General features: G+C 47.3%; 1 protein-coding gene and 1 long non-coding RNA gene across 3 annotated transcripts in view; both read right to left on the reverse strand.

Annotated features, from left to right (window-relative positions):
- Nucleotides 1–2,471: 2,471 nt before the first annotated feature.
- On the reverse strand, nt 2,472–5,514 carry LOC118497866. Its single transcript, XR_004900377.1, has 3 exons — nt 5,155–5,514; nt 3,668–3,707; nt 2,472–2,636 (listed from the first exon to the last, which is right to left on the reverse strand). It is a non-coding gene; the product is annotated as an uncharacterized LOC118497866 (long non-coding RNA).
- A 751-nt stretch (nt 5,515–6,265) lies between these two features.
- TIMD4 (T cell immunoglobulin and mucin domain containing 4) overlaps nt 6,266–21,889 on the reverse strand; it is a 43,178-nt gene continuing 27,554 nt past the window's right edge. The window contains exon 6 of one of the 2 annotated variants that reach the window (XM_036013857.1): nt 6,266–6,786. In XM_036013857.1, coding sequence (XP_035869750.1) covers nt 6,344–6,786 — 443 coding nt within the window. In that variant the 3' untranslated portion in view covers nt 6,266–6,343. The remainder of the gene's footprint in view (nt 6,787–21,889) is intronic. The other variant, XM_036013858.1, reaches the window with a different exon arrangement.

Below are 21,889 nucleotides of genomic sequence, written 5' to 3' on the forward strand. Positions count from 1 at the left end.
TAACGATGAACGGTAATGCCTCTGAGGAGTGGACACACATTCCACTTCGCCGCCGGCCACACTGCTTCCCATCGCCTCACTCGTCTGCGTCAGCTGCCCGGCCCCTGAAGGCATCGGCATTTGGCACCCCAGCCTGCTTCTGGGGTGCTTCTCTGCCCCTCACAGTGGAAGTCAGGAGACAAGAACGTCAGACCTGAGTGTAGGAAAGGTGCCTGGGCCACAGTGTGGAGGACCAGGTGGAGAGGGACAGGAGCACAGTAGGCCAGCACAGTCAGGAAGCTGGCTGCAGGAGTCCCCCCAGGAAGGACAGCCAGCTGCCCCCAGGTCTCCGCCAGCACCCTCCCCCGGGCCCTGCTGGCTGCTGCTGCTGCGGGACACACACCCATCCAGGTGGCCACAGCCACGCCCCCACCCCCCACCTTCCACCCCCATGAGGGAGACTATTCCTGAAACCTCCCTCCTGCTAGGGATTACTATACTGCAGTAGTCCTCTAACTTGAACGTGGAGGGCTTGTTAAAACACAGATCACTGGCCTCCCCAACCCCCAAGAGTTTCTGACTCAGCAGGTCTGACAAGCTCCAGGCAATGTGGAGCCTGCTGGTCTGAAGTGCACAGTTTGATAACTACCGAGCCAGACAGAGCCAAGGTCCCCAGCCCTGGCTGCACTTCCAAACCACTTGTGACATTTTTTTTTTTAAATTCAGAGGCTCAGGCCATATCCCAGACAATTGCAAAAGAACCTCTTAAAGAATGGGATTCCGGAGTTGACTTTAAAAAACTGTCCAGTTCATTGCAATGTTCAGCTGAGACTGATACCTAGCAGGTGAGAGTCCCCTGGAGGGCATTACAGTTCTAAAACACCGTGACAACCCGCTGCCAAAACGGAAGGACACTTAGGGAGGAGCTTAAACGTTCTGCTCAGGAAGTACTTGCCATCTTTTTCTAGTGAGACCTGGGGTGATGGCGGCGTTGGCGGTGGTGGCTGTTCTCGAAGGTGACTAGGGCGCATGAGCTCAGTTAGGGTGGGCTGTATCATAGACTCACAAAATATTAGAACCTCACTATCCAAGGTCATCTAGACTCCCCCCGACTTCCAGATGGGGAAACTGAGGCTGTGAGCCTGACTCTAGATCTGCTCCCCCGCCCCCCAGCTTCGAAATGTGAGTCATTTCCAGTATCGCGGGTTAACACAGAGGACAGCAAGTCCAGCCAAGGAAAAGGAGCCGCCTGCTTGCTGCCAGCTGCTTCCTTCGCTTCCACCACGGCTGACACTCCACTGAGCACCGAGAGAATGAGCCGGGAGGCACACTGCTCTGGGCAGGCTGTTTCTCCAGCGCTCAGGGGAGAGGGAGGGTTTATGAACTGCTGGATCTGCTCACGGAGTCTATAAGCTGTACCAGGGAAGTAATGAGACTGCTTTCTTCCTCTCCCTAAAGTCACGTGGAGAGAGTAGAAGCAGAAGAGGTGGTTTCCCTGAAAGGCTGTGTGCTTATTGCATTGTGGCTGTTATGGCCCTAAACAGAGCTGCAGGTGTTGTCAGGGGAATCCCTTCCAGATCCGATGACTTGCCACATTTCTGCTCACCCAGAGGCCTCTCTCACTCAGCTACACAGTCATTCCGCTCATTCATTCATTCATTCAACAGCCGGGTGCTTTTTCTCTCACCCCCTGGGTTTTTCATGCTGCTGGCTATGAAGGGTTTGAAATAAATCTGGCCCTACTGAGGAGCAAATTTTCCTGGGTTACATATGCCACTCTCCACGTTGTGCTCTGGTGGACTCCTGGCTGTTTCCAACATTCAAGTCCCCAAGCAAGGATAAAGATGCGACACCATGGTCACCCACCTCTAAAGAAACTCAGGTGTGAACAGAAAGTAATAGAAAACCAAGGAGTTTTAGAGGCGAGTCAAAATCGTGGTGCGATTCCACACCGCGTCCTGCCTTAATGACGAAACACAGATCCAGGGTGGCTCGCAGCATACCTGGGGCAGAGTGGGAGCACTCAACTCTGACAGGTGGGCGCAAAAGGAGAGACACAGGTGCAGACAAGGCAAAGGCAACTTCGGCAGGGAAGGGACCAGGCACCGTGCCCCAGAGGCGAGGTCATGGACAGAGACGTGGTTCTCCTACCAGCACGACCAGGTAGAAGAGAGATTAGACATGTTCTGTGTGAGCCCCACAAGTCCAGCGGTGACCGACAGGCACATGCTAGCTGCAGACAGACTTTGCTTTACATATCTCTAAGTCTCAGCACTGCTCTGAGATGGAATGGACTCCCCTAGGTGTGGTAGTGAGCTCATCGTCACTGGGAGTGTTCAAGCCTAGTGTGGCAGATCACTGAGCAGTGATGCTACTTGAGGGGATTAAAGCTCTGGGCTGAGAGGCTGTGGCCTCTGAAGTACCTTTCACTTGGGGAACTAGAGCCAGACTGGCTCAAGACACCAGTGGAATCAATGGGCTGCAAACAACGATAGACATTCGAAGACTTAATTTTAACTATTCACACGTCCTGCCCCTGTCCTCTGTTCTAAGCAAAAGTGACACATTATAGGGTGAAAAGACCATCTTCGTCTTCTCTTTCATGCTGGATGTCGTCATCGAGGACACTTCTCTTACTTCCTCCAGCTTCGTCCAGCCTACAAAGGGAGAAGAGGCTGATAAGGGGAACCACCAAGACCAGGAATACACGGCGCTGCTAAATTCACAACACAACTAACCAAGGCTGGGAGCGCTGAGGCCCCCAGCGGGGGATGAAGGGCTTTTGTCAATCTATTCTAATAGGGGGTTTAGAAGCTTCTGTATTAGAAAACATAACACCACAACCTAAAGGTGTTTGTTTACCCCCCAAAAAAAAATCCACTCTGGTCAGACAGGTGATTCAGTTGGTTGAAATGTAATCCTGTGCACTAAAAGGTTGCAGGTTCGATTCCTGGTCCGGGCACGATCCCCAGCTGGGACACATGTGGAAGGCAACCAACTGATGTTTCCCTTTGTCTCTCTCTCTCTCCCCCTCACTCTTTCTCACTCTCACTCTCTCCCTCCCTTCTTCCCTCCCTCCCTCCCTTCTCTTTCTCTAAAATATTATGGTATTGATGCAATTATAAAGTGAAGACTAGGTCTTCATCACAGTTCACACCAAATCTTTTTATTTCTTTTCTAAAAAGTTATAGAACAGGATGAATATCAAAAATCCTTTTCTAGAGACTTGTCAAACTATTTTTTTAAATGTTCCTATGATCTAATTGGGCAGAGGAAACCATATATTCCAGGAATGATATTCTATGTGGTGTTTTTTTCATTTTTCATACTGCCAACTCTCCTCTCTATGAATTCCAGTTTAACAACGTCCTTTTAAAGTAAGTTGCCCAGAGTTCAACGAAGAACTTCCAGCACAGAGTGATGAATCACCTTCTTTCTTTTGCACATCATACTTCTATTAATGCAACCTGTTTTTGCATGTGCGTTTTGGACAAACCTAACAGTGTTTACCAAGACAGAAGTTAATATGAGCTGAATCCCCACCTCTTTTTCACCTCTAATGTCACATCTCTCCAACCCTGTGTTTAATCAGAACACAGGCACAAGTCATTAAACCACTGAGTAGTATCTAATCACTTGTAACACCTTGTACTATCATTACAACGATCAGTCATGCAAGATGAATTACCTTGTGTGTTTGTGGAAGCAATTGGTTTTCATGACTTTCTCTGAAAAGACAAGGCCACAGTATGAGCAGAGTGCTGTGCTGGAGCACTTGGAATGCCGGGGGAAGCCCACTGCTCCCTTAGGAGAAGCCGAGGTAGTCTAAAGGCGAGAAGTTAGGGACTGGCTTTGGCAGGGAAAGCCATTCCTTTTCCTGGGTCAGATGACCCCTTCTTCAGGCCCCGAGGCAGTGCCCATCAGCTGCGACATTGTTCCCGCGTCGTGGGCACTGCTCTGAAGCTGCTTCACACCTGAGTCATTGGCCCACCCGCAAGTCAAGTACTCATCTGGGTTATAAAACGCGTCCTTATGAAACTTACCCAGAACACCCCAAACCGTAACACGCCTTTGTAAATTTCTTTTTGCAATCTCTTCTTAGTGTTCTCTAAGGGCAGGTTTCAAAATATGCAGGTTTCCCTGTTGCTCAAACAGGCTGAGGTGATTACTAGTCTTATCTCCTCACGTGCTATCTTGAAACAGCTTCTGTTCCTGACTACAGAACAATGCCCCCCCCCCCAACCATTTAAAAACAGGACCAGGTACCACATGCCTGTGCTTTGCATGAAAACTGTAAGCTCTATTTCATGACTCCTTTTTGTAGTGGGGGTCAGGGTGAAGGTCATGGGCCACCTGGAGAATTTAATGATCACTACGGACCCTGCCCTTTGAAAAATGCAGATAAGAACATACAAGTACTTCTGTACATGATTTCGAAGGATTCACTTATCCCCCGAGTTCCATCTGTGGACCACAGGTTAGAAAGCTTGCTTTAAGGGAACAGATAAGAAGACCAGGGATCATTCATGACTTTCTTCCTGGGGCAAACCTAGCCAGAGGAGGCGGCTGGGCAAGGGTTTCCTTGACCCCAAGACACTGATGATAACAGCACTGTCCACATAAGGCAGCAATGAGGATGGAATGAGTTAGGCACATCAAGAGGCTAGCATCAGGGCCCCAGGCAGCTAGCTCAATTGGTTAGAGTGTCTTCCCGATATAACAAGGTTGTGGGTTCAATCCCAGGTCAAGGCACATAAAAAAAAAAATCAAACAATGAGTGCATAAATGAGTCGGATGACAAATTGATGTTTCTCTCTCTCCCTCCCTCTCCTTCCCTCTCCCTCCCTTCCTCTATCTCTCCCCCCCTCCCCACCGCCCCCCATTTCCTCTCTGTCAAATCAATAAATAAAAGATTCTAGCATCAGGACTTACACAGAGTAAGTGTCCAATAAATGACGATGCTCTTATTTTTATTCTCTTTTCCAAAATATAACTCTATCAGGAGGATGCTACATGAAGCCATTAGCATGTTAGGGAGAATGAGTTTCCTCGTCACCTCCTCCACCAGGATGGAGGCAATGATAGAAATGGGAGTGTGGGGGAGGGAGAAGAGGAGCTGGAAGCGGCAGCAACCTACTCCCCCAGGTCCTCCTGAAGGGCTGCACCCCACCTTACCTCGACGGTAAAATGCGAAAATCAATGCGCAGGCACCCAGCACAAACGCCAGGGAGGAAGCAACGATCTTCAGCAGAGCAGAGCCGCCCACCTGGTCTGCCTAGTGAGAACAGGGAAGATGATTGGGCCGTGCGTTCCTGACGTCATCCTCACGTGTCCCAACCACTAACCACACCCCCTAACGACCAGCGGCCTCACTGCATCTCACCACCTTTTGCCCAGTGTGTCTCAAGGCCAAAACAAAGCCTATCTTACAAATTAAAAAAAAAAAAAAAAGTTTACGTTTCTGAAAATCCGAAACATGTACCCAGACCCTAGGTCTTAGGCCTCAGGTCTTAGGCCTCAGGCGTGTAGGCCCTGGGGCTCAGGGGTCTGAATGGGCAAAGAACGGTGCTGAGAGTTGAGCTCGCTGCCCAGGCACTCTGCGGGCTGCTGCTGCCCGGGCGCTGGGCGCTCTCCCCAGCCGGCCGCACGCCTCTCCCGGCGGGCTCAGGCTGCCAGAGGCAACAAGATCCAAGAGAAAACGGAACTCAGTTTCACATTCCTACAGCAGTGGTTCTCAAAGTGCAGCCAGGGGACCCACGAGATTAAAATGATTTTCACGACACATCATTTGTCTTCTCGACTGCCATTCTTCCCTGAGATGCAAGGTGGTGTTCCCCAGAGGTTACGTGGCGTGGGAAGTGACGATCTCATCTCTCTGAGGACGGAACACGCAAGCCATTGCGAGAACCTGTCTGTTATCACGCCGAGCGCTGGGGTTTGTGAGCGTAAAACGCTGCCACTTTTCTCAGTAAAGTTTTCTCATTTGGCAAAATTTAGTTATTTTTCATCAAATGCATGGTATTTATGTTCATGTGTAATGGCTTTGTTAGCCTTGTTTTTAAATGAGTAAAGGTTGTTTTTGACTTCTCAGTAGTGATTTTTACGAGTGTGAAAGGGTCCCGACACCACATTGTTCGAGAAGCACTGCTCGGCAGGCACTGTCCAGCTCTCCGGGGGGCCGGGGGCGGGGGGAGCAGCCACACCCCACTGCCCGGCCAGGCCTCAGGTCCTGCCCCAGTCCCTGCCCCAGTCCCTAACACCACCGCATGGACTGGACACCCCTCTCTCTCACAGGAGAGAGAAGGGGAGAAAAGAAACAAGGGGTGGGGGGCCCTCCACTCTTCTTTTCAGATGTCTACGCAGCCTAACGTTCTTGCGTAACGCGGCCTGCATCACTTTTGCAACAATAAATATTAATGAAGGATCCTCTCAGAAGCAAGAAGACTATTGTGGGCAGGCATTGATTCTGCAAAATGTCCCTAATCCTGGGCCACACAGAAGAAGCAGAATGATTTTTCATGTTTTTGCCTTTTTTCCTTTTGCTTCTCAAAGCATCTGCACATATAAAAGTAATAATATTAATGTTATTTCTGTCAAGAATCCAAGCCCGCAAATTCCTTAGCTGTGCCAGAATGGTCGCGATGCATCTCACACCCTTTTTAGATGTGTCTGCTCTCCCAAGTCCATTTCTGCAACCTCTATCGTAGCTTTTTACAATCTCAATCATACACTTCAAATAAATCACAAAAAAAATGTTTACCTGCTTTTTTTCAGCTTTAATTTTCCCGAAAGTTGTCGTCTCAGAGCCTGGGAAGGAAAAAAGGAAAGAAATGTTTATATTTCCTGGGGGAAGACTGAAAGATCACGTTTTAAAATAGGCATTTCAAAGCGTATCTGGAGTTTCTGTTGCTGTGTTTAATCTTCATTTGTTTGGTGTGGTTTTCCCTAAGGCTCCTCTGCGATCTAAAACCATCCCACGGGAGCCTCTCCATTTTATAGGCAGGTGGAGGGGGGCATTAGGCCGGCAGACAATCGGGTCTGAGTTTTCTATAGGTTCCATCAGTACATTCTCAGGATTTTTATCCATCAAGAAAACTCATCGCTCTATCAATTAGCAAGTATTTATTGAATATTTATGATAGGCCAAGCACTTATGGTAGCTGTACCATTAACCTCGTCAATGGAATTTACAACTTAGTGCTGCAGACCAAATTTAAACATATAACATGGACAGTTGAAGAATAGTTATAGCCCTGGCTGGTGTGGCTCAGTGGATTGAGCACTGACCTGGGAACTGAAAGGCGTGGGTTTGATTCCCAGCCAGGGCACATGCCTGGGTTGTGGGCGAGTTCCCAGCTGGGGGTACATGAGAGGCAACCAATCAGTATATCTCTCACACATTGATGTTTCTCTCCCTCTCTTTCTCCCTCCCTTCTCCTCTCTCTACAAGTAAATAAATAAAATCTTTTTTTTTTAGAAAAAGAAAAAGTTACAGTTATGCAAAATGCTGGGAAGAAACACCATGAGATATCACAGACCCTATCATGAGGATGGTTTCTGCAGAGTCAAGGAACATGTCCTTGAGAAGGTGAAGTTTAGGCTGAGACATGGAGTCATTTACACATAACTGATAGTTGAGTTCAACAAGGAAAACGTACTGAGAAGCTACCAAGTGCTAAGCCCTGCTCCAGGCACAAAACGCTGAGATGAATACAGCACGGGCCCCCACCTCACAAAACTTACAGCACATTAGAGAAGGGAGACCAGAGGGTTACTAACAGTCCAAGGGTAAGAATGAGGGGGTGGGGACCGGTGGCTGGAGAGGATGGGCAGAGGGAATGGCACATAAGCCGACTTCATAGCTCAGCCAGAGCTATTAGAATGAAGCTCTGTGAGGGCAGAGCCCCTCTCTGCCTTTTCAGAAAGGGGCCCCCAACACTTCCCGACACATACGTGGTACTCAATAAATGGATGTGAATCTGAATCAACTTTGAGCTGGAGATACTGATGCCAGACTCATCAGTATCCAGGGAGCCGTTAAAATGCTCAGTGTGTACAAGAAATCCAAGGGCAGGCTCTGGCCAAGTAGGTCAGTTGGTTGGAGCACTCTCCCAATGCTCCAGGGCTTTGGGTTCAATCCCCACTCAGGGCACATACGAGAATCAGCCAACGAGTGCATAAATAAGTGGAACAACAAATCAATATCTCTCCGACCCCTTTCCTCTCTCTCTAAAATCAATCAATCAAATTTTTTTTAAAAAAAGAAGAAATCCAAGGGCTGCATGTCCAGACAGAGATGAACAGGCATCCTGAGAAACCCGGCACTTAAAAAAGTGGGCGGAGGCAGCGAAGAAGGAAGCAGAAGAAACGCGCAGAGAGCGAGAGCAGTGTCACAGCAGCCAGGGCAGGAGAAAATGTCCGGGAAGGATGCAAACCACACGTGCAGTGCAACCTTCCGATAGACACAGAATGCAATGCACACGCGGACAAGTCCCGGATGCCACGAACATGCAGGCTAACAATGACTGAAACAGCACTATTGCCCCCGAACTTCCTCACTCGCCGGCACAAGGAGAAATGCCATCGGTTTCGTAAGGCTCATGATGTGATACGAGAGCTCCCGGGCAGGGAAAGTGGCTTGTGGAATACTCAGCAGCATAAAACTCCGAGGGGGAAAGTCGGCGAGTTCTCATATCCTACAACTCAGTTTTTGTTGTGATGCTCTCCGCTGTTATCCCCTGCGGCTGGAAATTGCAGGTGAGAATTCAAAACTCCTCACTGGCAAACTGCTGTGGTACCACAATCACTGGCGATGGATACGCCCACAGGGGACCCCACCAGAGAGGAAAGGCAGCCTGGTCAGGCTGGTCTGTGCGAATCTGCACTTTAAATGGAATCGTCCAATGGGGGCGACGACTTGCCAACACGAACAGTGCTGAATGGTATCAAACAGCACTTTTTCTTGTTTTTATTCTTCTTCAGAAGATGCCAAGCGCCCCAGTGGGAACCACCACAAGGACCCCAGGGCTGCACATCAAACAGCGACCAGACACACCAACTGGTGGGTTTTCTTCCCTGTGAAGAGCAGTGGCACTAAGGGCCAGAGAATGCGGGCTCAACAAGGCAAGACAGTTGGTTTTCGTGTCTGCTGTCTGTGCACTCCCGGCCCTGACATCGCCAAGGCCTGACCTCTGACTCCAACAGCTTCGGGCAAAGGCAGCGACCTCCCAAAACTCACACACCAAAAAAAAAAAAAAATCTGTTCTGTGTCGAGGAATTGTAGCAGTTTGACTATTGTTCTCTCGGATGATGTCCCCCCTAGGACCTCAGATTGTGACCCTATTTACAAATAAGGTCTTTGCCCATGTAGTTAGTTAAGGATCTTGAGACGAAATCATCCTCGATGTCCACAGGCCCTGAATCCAATCGCTGGTGTCCTCATAAGAAAAGAAGGGGACACAGAAGCCACGCGAAGACGGGCAGAGACTGGAGCCACGCTGCTGTCAACCAGGGAGCGCCAGGGGCCCCGGAGCTGGGAGCGTTGGGGAAAGACACTCCCGGAGCGCTCAGAGAGAGCGCAGCCCTGCTGGCACCTCGATGTCAGGCTTCTAGACTCCAGGCCTGGGAGGGAACGAATTCCTGCTGTTGGAAAGCCACCTGGTTTGTGGTCCTCTGTTTGTTACCACAGCTCTGGGAAACTGAGAGAGGACTTGGAGGGAACGGACATACCAGGGATGACAGTGACCTTCAGTGTGGTCAGCCTAAGAAAAAGTCAGGAAACATGTGCCGAGCACGGGTAAGAAGACTAAGCCCAATGGAAGGGCCTAGCATTAACCTCAGAAGAGTGTCCTTCTACTGGCATATCATTACTAACATTCCAATGACCACTCACCCCTCAGCAGCAGCCCTGGGGGGTGGGCATTACCCCTTACTGCCAGAGAAAACACTGAGGCCAGAGGGCAGAGCAATGTGATCAAGGTCAGACAGGCTGTAGGTGGAGGAGCTGGGATTTGAACACGTTTGACTGCCATCAATACCTATGTTCTGGAGGACGTCATCATACAGGAGCTGAAGCACAACTGTACCACGTACAAAGCACGGCACACAACTAGGATGCGAGGAGAAGTGTTCAGTACAACAATTTACAATGAATCTAGAAAGAGGATGGTCCAGGACAGGGGTCTCCAAGGAGGGCTTGGGCTTGCCATGAAGGCACAAGTCCACCCACTGGGTACGGGGGAGCATGAGAGTGTCTGTTTACATTTATTAAATTTCACCCTTTAAACATTTATTTGGGAGGGCTACATTTCAAAATGTACATATTAATATGGAGGTGTGTGTAAACAAATGATCAACGAATGTTTTACTGATGAGAACACATTAATCAATCTGGTCTAGAGAGGAAGAATGAGTCATTGGTACCTCAAACATGTGGGAGACTATGGTAGGCAGAGTAATGACACCTGACCGCGTCCACGACCTAATCTTCAGAATTTGTGACTACGTTCCTTATGTGGTGAGAGAGACTTTGCAAAGTGATTAAGTCAAAGATCTTGAGATGGGGGACTTACAGCCAAGATGGAGGCATTGGTAGACACACTGTGCCTCCTGGCACAACCAAAAGAAGGACAGCAACAATTTGAAAACAAAACAAAAAAAAACAACCAGAACTGACAGATAATTGAAGTGTATGGAAGTCTGACAACCAAAGAGTTAAAGAAGACATATTCATCCAGGCTGGTAGGAGGGGCAGAGTCAGGCAGCCAGGCAGAGAGGACTCTGGGCAAGGTGGTGGCTGGCACACCTAGCAAGGGAGTGGATTGTGGAACGGGGCGCACAAGGCAGCAGCTGGTGGACCGGGCAGTCCCACATTCATGCGCAGATAAACCAGGAGAAACAGCTAGGGAGTGGGACTGACTGCACAACCCAGGGCCCCAGCGTGGGGAAATAAAACCTTAAACCACTGATTGAAAACACCTGTGGAAGTTGACACAGCAGCAGGAAAAACTCCCAGCTTCACAGGAGAGTTCATTGGACAGATCCACTGGATCCTAGCACATACCCAAACCTACCCACATGGGAATCAACACCAGAAGGGCCCAATTTGCCTGGGGGAAGTGGGGGAAGTGGGGGAAATCTGGCAGAGAGAGGAGCAAGAGCCATTGTTCTCTTTTAGACCCCTCCCCAACAGACAATGTCACAACCCAGCCACGTGGGTTATCCTGCCCTGATGAACACCTAAGGCTCTGCCCCTTACTATGTAACAGGTGCATCAAGACAAAAAAAAAAGTGGCTCAAATGAAAGAACAGATCAAAACTACAGAAAAAATACAACTACGTGACGAAGAGATAGCCAACCTATCAGATGCACAGTTCAAAACACTGGTAATCAGGATGCTCACAGAATTGGTTGATTTTGGTCACAAATTAGATGAAAAAATGAAGGCTACACTAAGTGAAATAAAGGAACATGCACAGGGAACCAATAGTGATGGGAAGGAAACTCCCAGCCCCACAGGAGATTTCATTGGAGAGACCCACAGGGTCCTAAAATGTGCACAAACCCACCTACTCAGAAATCAGCACCAGAAGGGCCCCATTTGCTTGGGGGAAGCGGGGGAAGTGACTGAAATCCTGCAGAGAGGGGACCAAGCGCCATTGTTCCCTCTCAGACCCCTCCCTTACAGACAGTGTCACAATCCAGCGACACGGGTTACCCCGCCCTGGTGAACATCTAAGACTCTGCCCCTCACATGTAACAGGCACATCAAGACAAAAAAATGGCTCCAGTGAAAGAACAGATCAAAGCTTCAGAACAAATACAATGAAGTGATGAACAAATAGTCAACCTATCAGATGCACAGTTCAAAACAGTGGTGATCAGGATGCTCACAGAATTGGTTGAATTTGGCCACAAATTAGATGAAAAAATGAAGGTAACGCTAAGTGAAATAAAGGAACGTGCATAGGGAACCAATAGTGATGGGAAGGAAACTGAGACTCAAATCAATGGAGTGGACCAGAAGGGAGAAAGAAACATCCAATCAGAAAAGAATGAAGAAACAGGAATTCAATAAAATGAGGAGAGGCTTAGGAACCTCCAGGACATCTTTCAGTGTTCCAACATCTGAATTATAGGGTACCAGAGGAGAAGAGGAAGAACAACAAGTGGAAAAGTTATTGGAAAATATAATAAAGGAGAACTTCCCCAATCTGACAAAAGAAATAGACTTCCAGGGTGTCCAGGAAGCTCAGAGAGCTTCAAAGAAGTTGGACCCAAGGAGGAACACACTAAGGTGCATCATAATTACATTACCAAAGATTAAAGATAAGGAGAGAATCCTAGAAGCAGCAAGAAATAAGGAGGCAGTTACCCACAAAGGAGTTCCCATAAGACTGTCAGCTGATTTCTCAAAAGACATCTTATAGGCAAGAAGGGGCTAGAAAGAAGTATTCCAAGTCATGAAAGGCAAGGACCTACATCCAAGATTGCTCTATCCAGCAAAGCTATCATTTAGAATGGAAGGGCAGATAAAGTACTTCTCAGATAAGGTCAAGTTAAAGGAGTTGATCATCACTTATTATATGAAATATTAAAGGGACTTATATAAGAAAAGGAGGATAAAAAACATGTACAGTAAAATGACAGCAAACTCAGTTATTAACCACCACACCTAAAACAAAAACAAAAGCAAACAACTGGAACAGGAACAGAACCACAGAAATGGAGAGCACATGGAGGGTTATCAGTAGGGGAATGGGAGGGGGAGAAAGGGGAAAAGGTACAGAAAATAAGTAGCATAGATGGAAGGTAGAAAATAGACAGGGGAAGGGTAAGAATAGTATGGGAAATGTAGAAGCCGAAGGACTTGTATGTATGACCCCACGGACATGAGCTAAAGGGCGGGGAATGTGGGTGGGAGGGGGTGTGCAGGGCAGAGGTCAGTGAAGGGGGGGAAATGGGACAACTGTAATAGCATAATCAATAAAATATATTTTTTAAAAAGATCTTGAGATGGAAAGATCACACTGGATTAATCACTGAGCCCAATGCAATCACAAAGATCCCTCTAAGAGGTAGGCAAAAATGTCCAAGCCAGGGTATGTGAGGATGGAAGAAGTCAGAGAGAGAGAAAGATTTGAAGGTGCTGCTTTGCTGGCTTTAAAGATGGCAGAAGGGACCTCAAGCCAAGGAATGCACGTGGCCACTAGAAGCTGGAAAGGGCAAGGAAATAGATTCTCTCCTAGGGAATCAAGAAGGTATTCAGCCCAGCCCACAACTTGATTTTAGGAACTCTGACCTCTGACACTGAAAGCTGATAACTGTGTTGTTTTAATCCACTGTCTGGTAATTTGTTACAGCAAAAACACAAAACCAATATAGTGACTGTGGTCACTAACATCTTCCAAGAGGACAGTGGCTCTGGGGGTGGGCATAGCAACGAGAAGAAGATTGACTTTTCACTTAAAAGTTTTTGTAGGATTATTCAGCTGTTGTAAAGAATGTATTAAATCCAATCAGATCTACCTATGGAGATATGTCCATGATAGATTTTGAAATAAAGTAAGTTTAAAAAAGTAAAAAAAAAAATTGTAGTCTTTGTGCCTTTGTCATATATGTGGCATTATTTATCTTAAAATAGATAACAACAAAAGAATCTTAAAATTACCCACTTTCCTGGCAATGTACTCACCAATACTTCTGATTAATATTAGATTTTCCTACAGAGTAAAAATGCATTTACATTAAAAAATACCAAAATATGGATCACTGGGTATCTACAGTCCTCAGTATGAATTAGAAAATTAGTTGCTGGTTTAATTTTAGGCTCTTAGGTTCTTGGTATTACCAACTGATAGTCATTGGAGCCAATTCAATGCCAACAGAAATCCCCAGCTTTAGGTTGGGTGAAGAAGGAAACTTTATCCAGTGCAAGCAGCTCAACAGTGCTGCAATGCAGTGGCAGAAAAAGCATGGCTGTGAGGCCATGCAGCCCAGAGGCCACTCTTCGGCTTCTTAGCTCTGCTGTTCCACCCTGGTCCAGCGAGGTATCTTCGGTGTTTCAGCTCCAGCTGGGGACAGGCTGTCTTCAGTGGAAAGCGAGCTCTCAGAGCCAGAGAGGAACTGGCTTATGTGGACAGAAGAAAACCCTGTCCCTGGTGCCTGATTGGTCCATCCTCATGCAAATAAGGACTCTGAATCCTCACAGTTCAATTTGTCCAAAGGCACTGTTCTGATTGGTCCCTCTGATTGGTCTGAGATGCATAGCTCTGGTTGGATGGGGAAAATCTCAGTCCTATTGGCTGAAACAGGACTCCAGGAACTCCTTTATAAGGACCGGCTCAGATGGGAGAAACACAGTTGTGGCAGGCAGTTCAGCACAGAGGCCTCTCCGTGCAGTGCAGTTTGCATGAGAGGACCCTGTGCAGAAATGGCTGTTAGGCTCTGCTCTTTACTTTGAGCCCAGTTAGCCAACATGAACCCTTCGTAGTAGGGGTCTGCCCCTTCCCCTGTCTCCCCACCCCTGCACGGTTCACAACAGGCTTGCATACTCAGGAGAATTGAAATTTCTGTAAAATTTGACCCCAGGCCCTGGAACATTATGTGGCTACCACTCAGCCTCCCTTACACTCCAGCACAACTACGTGTTTATCTTTACTGATGTTTCCTGGCTGTGTGGCCTTAGGCAAGACATTACTCTCTCTGAGCCACAAAGTTCGGTCATCTGAAAAATGCTCCTGCATCCTTTTCAACCTTATTTCTAGATGACTTTTTAGAGAGAATTTGACTAACCTGAGAAAAACCATTACATTGTCATTTTTTAAAAGAGATGTGAAGCCATACTTAGAATACAAAATGAGTACATAGATACACAAATACATGCATACCTCTTGCTCCCCCCAAGAAAACTAAAATAAGAAATACTCAAAGGCCAAATCCACATGACATGGCATGGAAACATTATTGGCAATTGCATTTTTTCTTACTAGCACTTTTGTTTGAATTTCTGCATTTTTTCAAACATAGAACTCCTAACTGTAACATATCCTGTGTGTCAAGGGTTAATCACTGTAAACGCCCTAAGATGCCTGAGCCGTGCGCTAACGCTAAGGTAAGTGCCGTTTCTCCAAAGCAGTAACCGCGCTGACCTTCTACATGAAACTTTGAAGACAGGCGTTAGCAACCCATTAGCCCACAGCCAAGGGCGGTTTGGGTGGGTGGTGCTCTTGGAGAAAACTAAGTGTGTTACGTAACACGCATAAAAAAAAAGTGAAGTGTGTTATATCTGAGCCTCCCTAGTCCAAGAGCACTGACATGAAAAGATGTACAGGATGTACATCTATCTCTGAGAGGTAGATAGATGTGTTGTGAAGTCAAAATGGTTTGTCTGAAACGATGAGCACATACAAAAATGGGTGAAGTTCAAGTAGGGCCTGTAGACGAGCCAGCTGTGCTGCACCAACGCCCACTTCCGGGTGTGACCGCGTGCCGCAGGGACGCGCGGGGTCAGCGCTGGGAAGCCAGAGGAAGGGGCAGACCTCTCTGTGCTCCTTTTGCAAGTTCGTGTGAGTCTAAAATTATTTCAAAACAAAAAGTTTTAAAAAACAGACTTAAATGATTGAAACTTCAGCCATTTCAGATGGTTCGGTCTAACATACGAGGGGTGCATGGCAGCTTTGCAGTAAGAAGTTGTTGAACAAAATTGTTGAATTTTAAAGTGAGTTTAAAACAATACAGAGAGTGATTTTGTAAAAAAAAATTGAGAATTTTTTTTGTAAAAAATGATAGATGTTACTATGTTGGTAGAGAAAGATGATCTGAGAGAATCTAGCTCAAACTCTTAGAGTAATTAATCTCTTTATCTCGGTCATTTGGGGCAGGGCAGGGGTGGAGTGGGAGGGTGAGTAATATTTGGAATATAAGAAATTCTCACTTTATACTGTTTTAACTTTTTTTTTTACAAAGCCTATCTTTATTTTATAACATGAAGAATAAAGTTTAAATGTTAAAACTGTAGCATAAAAACACCGTCTTTACCTTCAAAGGACTTATCATCTAGTAGGCAGGCAACAATCAGTGAATGTTCTGGAAGAGCCCTATCAAACCAGGGCTCCCCTGTATCGGGATGGTACAGGTCAAAGGAGGGCCAACTACAGCCTGCAGCCTGGTTCTGTTCAACCTGAGAGCTAAGAATTATTTCTATATATTTTTAATGGTTGGGGAAAACTCAAAAGAAGAATAATGACACATAACACCTGAAAACTGCAGGCAATTCAAATTTCAGTGTCCATCAATAAAGTTTTATTGAAGCACAGTGACACCCATTTGTTTGTGTGTGTGCCTGGCTGCTGTTGCACTGAAAAGGTAGAACTGAGGAATTGCAACAGAGACAGTATGGCTCACAAGGCCTAAAATATGTACTAGGAGTTTGCCAGCTCCTACTCTACTGTTGCAAAAATAACATCCGTGGAGTCAGGGCATTAAGTGTGTTATATATGGGCACGATTTTACGCTTAAAACTTTCAGACCCTGGAGTGATGGGAGACTTGCCCTTCAGGATGGTTAAGCCTGAGGTTGTAGACGAGAACCCGCTGTCTTGCTCGCTCAAATAAAATTACGTGCTATGTGCGGTTCTGGAAAGACACGGCAGTTTCAGAAATTCTTTTAAGAATCCATCTTGAACATCACTCCTGCTCCTGCCCCATTACCAGAAATTTGCCTCAAAAGTCCTAGAAACTCCTGCGTGCCCGGCAGAGGGACAAGCACTCCGAGTACAGTACCTCCTTTGATGCCTGCAAAACCCGTTTCCAGGTGTGCCGACTGGGGCTGAAAACGTTTAAAACATTCGCCCGAAGGAACACAAACCGTAAAAGGAAATTTGAACCCAACTCTGAATGACTCAAAAAATCAGAATCATTAACCGCTCTGAGAGGAAAGAAAGACAGCGTGTTAAAATCCTATTTAAAAAACACAAACTCGATAACTAGTGGGCTTCACGCCAGAAATCTGTTGCAAATAAAAGCTGTCTCCTCAGTGGATACTTTTAAAACTCTATTACCTATGTTGACTCATCACTGACTTCATAGACATGGGGCCTCATCAGTCTCTACTTTTAAAACAAATTTAGTTTTCTAAAATAAGTCAATTCAATGATACAATCTTAACACAATCCTAGAATTTGAAAAGGGACAGCTTCAAGCCTTCAGAGAAGTTCCTTTCCTTTTGTAGGTAGCATTGGCTTATGCTGCCCCCTTCTGGAGAACTGGTGGTATGGCCTCAAAAATCCAAGGGATAGGGATCCCGTAATCACAGTGTGAATATTTTAGAGCTGAGAAGAACTTGACATTATCTTCTCTGAATCTTCTTTCTAATTAATAGAAAAACATATAGGTAGAGAATTTCACGCACTCCAGGTTCCAGAGTAATGCGTTCCAAACGAGAACCCATATTTTCTGACTTTGCCTGACTTTGCCTAGTAGCATTAAAGTAGATCTGGAATTTCAAAATCACATTTGAAAGTAGAAACATGCATTTAACTGAATTCACATACTTCCTTTAAATGTGGGAGACCTCCGTGTGCTTTTAATATGTACAGTGACCAAAAAGAGTGCTCTAGCCCGGCTGGGTGGCTCAGTTGGTTGGCACACCCTACTGTGTACCAAAAAGTTACAATTTCAACTCCTGCTGGGGATGCGCACAGTAGGCAACCAACCGACCTGCTTCTCTCTCACATCGATGCTTCTCTCTCTTTCCCTCGCTCTCTCTAAAATTAATTAAAAACATATCCTTAGGCGAGGATTACAAAAGAAAAGAGCACTCCACACTTAATGAATCAACAGAGCATCGTATAGGTGAGTCAGATGTTCCTTAGCTCCAGGGGCAAAACTGGGTGGGGCCTGTTTTTTACATTTGAGAGGGAACAGAGAGCACATTGTGTGAGCACCCGACATGATTCATAAAGAGGAAGGAATAATGGGATGACTTCACAGTTCACGCAGATGCGGTGACAGAGGGCGACCAGAGACTGGGGAACACCGTTGTTTGAGTCACCCCGGTTCTGAACGAGGCCTCCACCTCCCACTGCCCCCGAGGTGCCCCAGCAACAAAAATGTCATCATCCCCGTGAGAGCCCGGAGGCGCCACCGCAGGCCACTGCTCTTACACGCCCACATCGGAGGGTCTTGGGGAAGCCCAGACAAGGCCTCACCCCAAGCCTTCCACGCGGGACTCCTCTCTGAAGCACAGCGCCCATACTGCTCTGCCCACACCAGCTCATCAACAGATCTTGATGGAGGGAGGTGGCGAGGAGCACCTCAGAATTACCGATAACAACAACAATACACGGTACCCTACACAGAGCACTTACTCCATGCCGAGCACAGGGCAAGTACTGCCCATGTTTGACCTCAGAAAACGCCTGACAGCCGGCACCATCACTGTCCTCATCTCACAGTGGGACCGTGTGGTGCAGAGATGGCAGGCAACTGGCTCAAGTCACATTGTGAGCAGGGCAGTGAGCAAACCTCAGAGACCCGGTTAGGTACCCGAGAGCCCGAGCTCTCGTCCTCTGGGCTCTGTGGCCTTTGGACAACCTGGCCACAGCTCACATGCAATTCCTCTGGAAAGCAGATGGGCATGCTCTTCCACAGTGCAATGGTGAAGACAGCCATTTGGGACAGACACCGGCCCTCCGCTGCCTACGTGGGACCTGTTTCTGAAAAACAGGTCCTGATAATTATTATTGCTTGATGACAATGATAAGCACAATGTAAGCAGCGGAAAGTACACAAAGCTCTGACATTTATTACCACATTTGAACTTCAGGGTGAATCTACAAGGTAAGTAAACTTATGTTGAATTAAGTTGACTCGGGCAGAATTATGGAAAGAGGGAGACCCTGACACTCAGATCTCATACTTTGCCCCGTGCTGCCGACTGTAATGATAGCAGATGGTAGGGCAAGGACACCTGAGTTTGGAGTCCCGTCTGGTCCCCTCCACCGGGCTGCCGAGCATCACAGGGCCCCTAAGTGCAGGCAGGCTTTTGCCAAAGAGTGTTGGGACCTTGACTCACTGACCTGTGGGGAGCAGATGCCTCACCACAGAACTTGCTGAGTTTTCTCCTTTTCCCCTGCCCCACCCCAGGAAACCAGAGATCCCTGCGGCCCTGCCTGGCTGGGCGTCAGAGGGCCCCTGTGGTCCATGGAGTGAGTCACCCAGTGCCCTTGGTTAACCACTAATGAGAACTCATTCCGGGGCTGGCTCTGTGTCCTGCTAGGTGTCTGGTACCTTCTTTTTCACACTCTTTGCCTCACCATGGGCGTGCCTTTCTTAAAGCTTGGCCGTGCTCTATGATCTTACTTGGTTGACCTTTCTAGGGGTGAGCCGTTAGAGGCGAGAATCACATGGATTCCATTCCAGCTTCATTAATGAAAAAAAAAAAGTCATTGGTGCAGTTAGTAGACTGCAATGCTGTTGTGAGGAGAATGGTGAGGATCCACTTTTTTTTTTTTTTGTTCTTTCCTTTTATCCCCAGACTGCAAGCCTATCAACTGATTCGAGCCCGTGAGAAGCATGGCGCATGAGAGAGAGAAACAAACCGGCTAATGCCTGGAGAAAGATGTTGACTTTGAAATCGACTGCATCCAATTTCTTTCCTCCTAACAACGGCATTTCTGAGTGAAAATGAGCCTTGCTTCATCCCCCTGCCTGCCTCTACTCCTCCTGGTGCACTCGTACTGAGAGTGGCGATTTCTCCTGCAACTTCCTTATGTCCTTGATCAACTGAGAACCCAGAAAAGTGTCAGGTTCTGACAGGGCTCGATTTAGTCTTTAATAAAATAGTGCGGTGCTGGGGAAAGAGCTGTGATTTGGGAGTCAGAAGAGGGTCCTGCCTAGGGCCTCATTCCCGGTTCTCTTTGAACTTTTTCAATGCCTCTCTGCCTCAGTTTTCTACAGAGGTGTCCAACCTTTTGGCATCTCTGGGCCACACCGGAAGAAGAGTTGTCTAGGGCTACACATTAAATATATTGCCAAAAGGATTAAATATATAATCACACACACACAAAACTCATAATGTTTTAAGTAAATTTATGATTTTGTGTTGAGTCGCCTTCACAGTCATCCTGAGCCACATGTGGCCCAAGGGCCACAGGTTGGACACCTCTGATTGTTGAATAAGGGGAGTGTACCACACCAGCAATTCCTAAATGCCTCCTTGGGGCCAGGGACGGGCTGGTTTCAAAAGAATCTCCTGAGGAAGTTTGTTAAACGTGTGGTTTCTTGGGCTCACCCCAGAGGCTCCAATTCTGCAAGTCTGGAGTGAAGCGGAACAACCTCTATTTTTACTAGCTTCCCTGGGAGCCCAACCCATGAACAGGTCTGGTGTTCACAGACTGGAGGATCTCCAGGTTCAAGGTCTTGGTTCTCCAGCCTTCACCTACTTCCCTGGGAGGCCAGCATGAGATCTGGTCGGTCTTACACCTTCATTTATTCTGTCTGCACTCCCTTCTCTCTTGCCTCTCTTTCCAGACCAAACCCCACCTCCCCAGTCCTGGATGCATCCTCTCCTCCTACTGCAGGACCAGCCTTGCTCCATTCACCATCCCAAGTTCGTTCTCTCACAATGCTCCCTGGGGGTTGGGGGGTGTGGGGGGGGTGTGTCTTCCTCTGCACCTCTTTGTCTCTCCCTTATTCTCCTACGGTAGCTTCAGTTGGAGCTTAGCTCACCTAGGGGACAATGTAATAAAGTGTTTAAGAGCCCAGTTTAAGAGCCAAGAGACCTGGGGTTCAAACTCTGGCAAATTTCTCTACCTCTCCAAGCCGAAGTTCCTTCCCCTTTGGAATGTGCATAATAATCGAGTCCTCCTCACAGATCCGGACCACATCTCACAATGAGACAACATGTTAAAAGCATCGAGCCGAACTTCTGGCCAAGATGGAGGCATAGGTAGACACACTGTGCCTCCTCACACAATCAAAAGAAGGACAACGACAATTTAAAAACAAAAAAACAAGCAGAACTGACAGAAAATCAAACTATATGGAAGTCTGACAACCAAGTAGTTAAAGAAGAAACATCCATCCGGACCAGCAGGAGGGGCGGAGTCAAACAGCTGGGCGGAGAGGACTCTGGGCGAGGCGGCAGATGGTGGATTGGGGCGGGCGAGGCTGCAGCTGGTAGGCATGGCAGCGCCTGGCAGACTGGGCGGTCCCACATTCATGTGCGCAGATACACCAGGCAAACAAAGGGGAATCAGGATGGACCACAAAACCCAGGGCCCCAGCTGGGGGAAATGAAGCCTCAAACCACTGATTGAAAACACCTGTGGGGGTTGAGGTGCTGGGAGACTCCCAGCCCCACAGGAGATTTCATTGGAGAGACCCACAGGGTCCTAAAATGTGCACAAACCCACCCACTCAGAAATCAGCACCAGAAGGGCCCCATTTGCTTGGGGGAAGCGGGGGAAGTGACTGAAATCCTGCAGAGAGTGGATCAAGCGCCATTGTTCCCTCTCAGACCCCTCCCTCACAGACAGCATCACAACCCAGCAACCTAGGTTACCCTGCCCTGGTGAACATCTAAGGCTCCACCCCTCACATGTAACAGGCGCATCAAGACAAAAAAATGTCTCCAGTGAAAGAACAGATCAAAGCTTCAGAACAAATACAACGAAGTGACGAACAAATACGACGAAGTGACGAACAAATAGCCAACCTATCAGATGCACAGTTCAAAACACTGGTAATCAGGATGCTCACAGAATTGGTTGAATTGGGTTGCAAATTAGATGAAAAAATGAAGGTAACGCTAAGTGAAATAAAGGAACGTGCATAGGGAACCAATAGTGATGGGAAGGAAACTGGGACTCAAATCAATGGTATGGGCCAGAAGGAAGAAAGAAACATA

Source organism: Phyllostomus discolor, chromosome 13, assembly GCF_004126475.2.
Source record: "Phyllostomus discolor isolate MPI-MPIP mPhyDis1 chromosome 13, mPhyDis1.pri.v3, whole genome shotgun sequence".
NCBI lineage: Eukaryota > Metazoa > Chordata > Mammalia > Chiroptera > Phyllostomidae > Phyllostomus > Phyllostomus discolor.